This window comes from Olea europaea, unplaced genomic scaffold (assembly GCF_002742605.1).
Source record: "Olea europaea var. sylvestris unplaced genomic scaffold, O_europaea_v1 scaffold187, whole genome shotgun sequence".
Lineage (NCBI taxonomy): Eukaryota > Viridiplantae > Streptophyta > Magnoliopsida > Lamiales > Oleaceae > Olea > Olea europaea.
This window is the reverse complement of record NW_019236492.1, coordinates 703,109-707,368: the sequence shown is the minus strand read 5'-3', so window position 1 is coordinate 707,368 and position 4,260 is coordinate 703,109. Positions and strand designations below refer to the sequence as shown.

Below are 4,260 nucleotides of genomic sequence, written 5' to 3'. Positions count from 1 at the left end.
CCAGTTACAAAAAGAGAGCATATTTTGAAATTATACCTTCCTCAAATTTGAAAGCAAGAAAATTTGCCACAAATTAATTAAAAAACCAACCGAAGGCCAGGAAAAAAAAAAAAAAAAAGAACAGTTTTGAAATTCAGCTTATCTCCACGTGTCAACAGATCAGTCATTCCACGTGTCAAAAAAAGTCAGAACGGAGAAACCGTGGCCGCAGACCATTTGACCCTCAGACCCATCTCCTTAGTGGGTCAATCTCGAGAAAATCTAAGGGTATTTTCGACCTTCAAAATTTCCCAACTTCATAGATTTGCTTCTGTTGAATGGTGCTACAATGGGTGGTTTCTTTTTGGGTATATTCTTTTTCTCTCTCTCTCTCTAAAATTAATTTATAACTGATCACCTATACATATACAAAGATATAGACCAGTTTTTACATTTTAGAAAGAAAGGGCGGGGGAGCTTTATGCAAATTTTGCAAGTTTTTTTTCCCTTAATTTACATTCTTGGGTCAAGCATTGATTCGTCGTCTCAAGTGGTTGAATTTCCTCCAGAAATCTAAGGTGATTATGGGTTCTTTCTTATGTATCTGGTGTTTTTTTTTATTATTATTATTTTTTTATTGGGGGAGGGGGCTGTAGGTTTTCTTTGTGTTTGTGCTTTTTAATCTACCAATTTTAGTTGGGGTAGGTTTCGGGTTGGTGTCTGTTTCAATGATTTCTAGGAATCTAAGTTAAACGGTATTCTTGATTGCAATTCACACTTGAGTTTATTACGATTTGGGATTATTCTTTTCGTTTTTTACACGGGTATGAACGTCGGTTATGAACATTTGATGCTCAAAGACTCGATCCTTTTGTGTAATTTCATCATTTTGGATGTCGAGAATGCAAAATTTTGCTTTACAGTTTTTTCATTCACGACTATGATTTCTTAATCCGATTGAACTGGAGATCGAAGAGCGCATTCTTTTTTTATTTATAATTTTCGAAGTGAATTGAAAATCGGTCCAATTTGGTAGATTCTATATTTTGAATCTTGATGTAGTTTGAGATTGCCTCCTTGGTTCTGCCAACTTGCTGATCTTAGTTGCGTCAATTAATTGTTTGATTTGTATTTTGAACCTGTATTATATATGTTGTAGGGATTTAGAAAATGGAAAAATATTATCTGTGCGTGGATTTCCATTACACAGTCATGTTTCTGGAGAATTTGTAATAAATGGTGATATTGCTTCTTTTGTGAACGCATTTTGGTACTTTGAGTGTTTTTTTATTAAAAATAAAACTATATGTACTAACTGAAGGCTCAATAATGCAGAAATCTTTGTTCGCTTGTTCTTCAATGTCTTTCTGAGATAATGGTGCCAACGTGAATAATGGCAGCTTGTTATGTTTTTTATTTGAGGTGAAAATGGATGATGAAGGTGCCATCTGGATTGGCTAGTCCTCTGCTTGATAACTCTTTTAGATTGTCCCCATATCCACATTGATTTCTCAGCATTACCTGAAAATTGGTTCTCTTCAAACTATTTCTGATAACATATTAATTACAAGTTCAGAAACTAAACATTCGCTTACATAGTTAGATGGAGGAGTTAATTTTGCCTCCATTTCAGAAGCAGAGCATTCACACTTCTAGAAGATGTGCACCAAGCAGTAAAGATATATGGGTTGCTGTCCGAGAGGGGTCTGTGTCTGATGTAGACTCAACATTGGCATTGCTGAAGAAAAATGGGGGAAACATCAATGCAAGGAATTCATTTGGTCTCACACTTCTTCATATTGCAACATGGAGAAATCATGTAGCTATTGTTAGAAGGCTGCTTGCGGCTGGTGCAGACCCGAATGCGAGGGTATGCTAAACCATCTGATCCTTATACTTCTCCACGCTTTCCATTTTTAAGTTCCTTCATAACTAGTTTTTTATTTTGCTGTCAATTATCAGAATGTGGGGCTTTTATTCTGTCTTTCAGATGTTGCTGTCGTCATTTTCTTATCTTATAAGTTAGGCACGAAATTCAATGGTTTTGTGATTAATTTTGCAGAATCATGCAAATTCATTGGAAAGAGCAGAAAGAAGTATAACCTTACTAGGTTTCTATGTGCATAAATAATAGTCCCACTTGAACATGTTGTTCAACTTGAACATGTTTTTGACATTTATCATGATAACATCCTTGAACAAATAAATGTTGTGTAAGTTAATAAGAATGTTGAAATTTGAAACGTTCTATAAGTTTTCCTAACAGTGGAAACGCTTTATCTAGTACAGAGTTGAAGAGAGCCTTGAGAGACACACTACTTTGGTCTCTTTGTGGTCTCATTTTAAATTACTACTGATTTTTTTGATTTAAACTATCAAATAACATAAAAATCTTGTCATAAAATTGTAAATTTAGGCCATATTCCAATTGCACTATGTTTAGTTTCTGGTTGTTGGGCCACTCTGAACTATTGCATGACTAATTGAAGTTTGTTGATTAGTTCCTTCCTGTAACCGTTTAATCTTTTTCCAAGCTATATTAATTTCAGCTCCCAGAAAATTTCTGAGTCTTCTTTCTTCTCTTAATAGTCCTATTGGAAATTTCAGTTGTAAAATGCTTTATCCTCGTTACCCTTTGTCATGAGGACAGAATATGTATTGCTTGTTTCTGTCTTCCTATCTTCTAATGGTATATTAAATATTGTGAATGGCAATTTGATTAGTTGGCAGTGTTCTTAAATGATTGTGCTAATTATATTTTATGTTTTGGTTAGAATATTATTTGAGAAGAATCTAAGAACAAGAAAAAAGAATCTGTCATATTGTTTGCCTTTCTAATTTTCATAGTAATAGCTGTGGCGCCAACTACTGCCTTGTGACCACAGATTTATATATTCAAGTTTATTCATGATATTTTCAGGTAATATGTGCCCGTATTCCTAGTAGTTTTTTGATTTGTGTGTTTTCCTTGCTTTTCCTGAATGATTTTGTTAACAAATGTTATCTTTGAAGAATTTCTAGGAGAAATCCTTTCAAATAGCACAGTATGTTTAGATGCGTCTTTTGGTGGGAGATGACAAGGGCTTTAACCATCTGTGATGCTTGAAAGTTTTGTTATTCTTTCTGAATATCTATTGATTTTCATTTTCAGGATGGTGAATCAGGATGGAGCAGCCTTCACAGAGCTCTTCATTTTGGTCATCTTGCAGTTGCTTGTGTCCTCCTTCAATCTGGTGCTTCTATCACACTGGAAGACTTGAAATCTAGAACACCGGTTGATCTGCTCTCTGGGCCTGTGATGCAGGCTGTTGGGAAGGCTAACAGTTCAGGTAGTTGTGTTTAGCTGCTGTAGTTAACTGTGAAGTAGTTGAGAGCAGCTTTTAAAACCATATTCTGTTTGTTCAGTCGCCACCGAGGTTTTCAGCTGGGGGAGTGGTGTCAATTATCAACTTGGAACTGGAAATGCTCACATTCAGAAATTACCATGCAAAGTTGATTCACTTCATGGATCATTCATTAAACTGGTTTCTGCTTCAAAGTTCCACAGTGTGGCTGTTACTGCACTCGGAGAAGTCTACACCTGGGGATTTGGAAGGGGTGGCCGTCTTGGGCATCCCGACTTTGATATACACAGGTAAAGGACTCACTTTAGCCATTTCAGGCAGTTACAGGGAAAAAAGATACTTTAGCCTTGTTTACTGAAGAAAATTTAAAAATTTAAGGAGAACTTGTAACCAATCCTGCCTTTGGCTTAATGATTCTGAGAGTCACTTTAGCCATTTTCGGCCAGTTACTGGGAAAAAGATACTTTAGCTTTGTTTACTGAAGAAAATCTTGAAATTTAAGGAGAACTTGTAACCAATCCTGCCTTTGGCTTAATGATTCTGAGAGTCACTTTAGCCATTTTCGGCCAGTTACTGGGAAAAAGATACTTTAGCTTTGTTTACTGAAGAAAATCTTGAAATTTAAGGAGAACTTGTAACCAACAATGATTTTGGCTTAATGATTCTGATTGCATTTCTTTTCCTTTTTAAGTATTTTAAGATTTGGCTCTCATCATCACACTATAATCGAACTTATTCATTTTTTTAGCGTATTGGTGTCAATGGACCTATATAAAAGGTTATATATTTGGGGTTTCATTTTGTCTGCTACACCCCCTTTGGCTCTCTTCTGTGGGTTTTTTAGAGGGGAGTGTTAAAAAGGAAAAATATGCTCATCTCTGAAGTTTGTCTCATTATATGAACTTTATTCAGGAGAATTGATGTTCAAAAAAAAAAA

General features: G+C 35.3%; 1 protein-coding gene across 3 annotated transcripts; it reads left to right on the top strand.

Annotated features, from left to right (window-relative positions):
• The first annotated feature begins 328 nt into the window (after positions 1-328).
• Positions 329-3,648, top strand: LOC111378804 (inhibitor of Bruton tyrosine kinase-like). 3 transcript variants are annotated; one of them, XM_023002060.1, is made up of 5 exons: positions 330-557; positions 1,139-1,218; positions 1,315-1,849; positions 3,131-3,311; positions 3,385-3,648. In XM_023002060.1, the coding sequence occupies exons 3-5, from the start codon at positions 1,583-1,585 to the stop codon at positions 3,615-3,617; spliced, it is 681 nt and encodes a 226-aa protein (XP_022857828.1). In that variant the 5' UTR covers positions 330-557; positions 1,139-1,218; positions 1,315-1,582; the 3' UTR covers positions 3,618-3,648. The 3 variants fall into 3 exon arrangements, with proteins under 3 accessions (XP_022857827.1, XP_022857828.1, XP_022857829.1); XM_023002059.1 differs by lacking the exon at positions 1,139-1,218 and having other exon boundaries at positions 329-557; XM_023002061.1 differs by lacking the exon at positions 1,139-1,218 and having other exon boundaries at positions 334-557; positions 3,131-3,308; positions 3,385-3,647.
• The last annotated feature ends 612 nt before the right edge of the window (positions 3,649-4,260 follow it).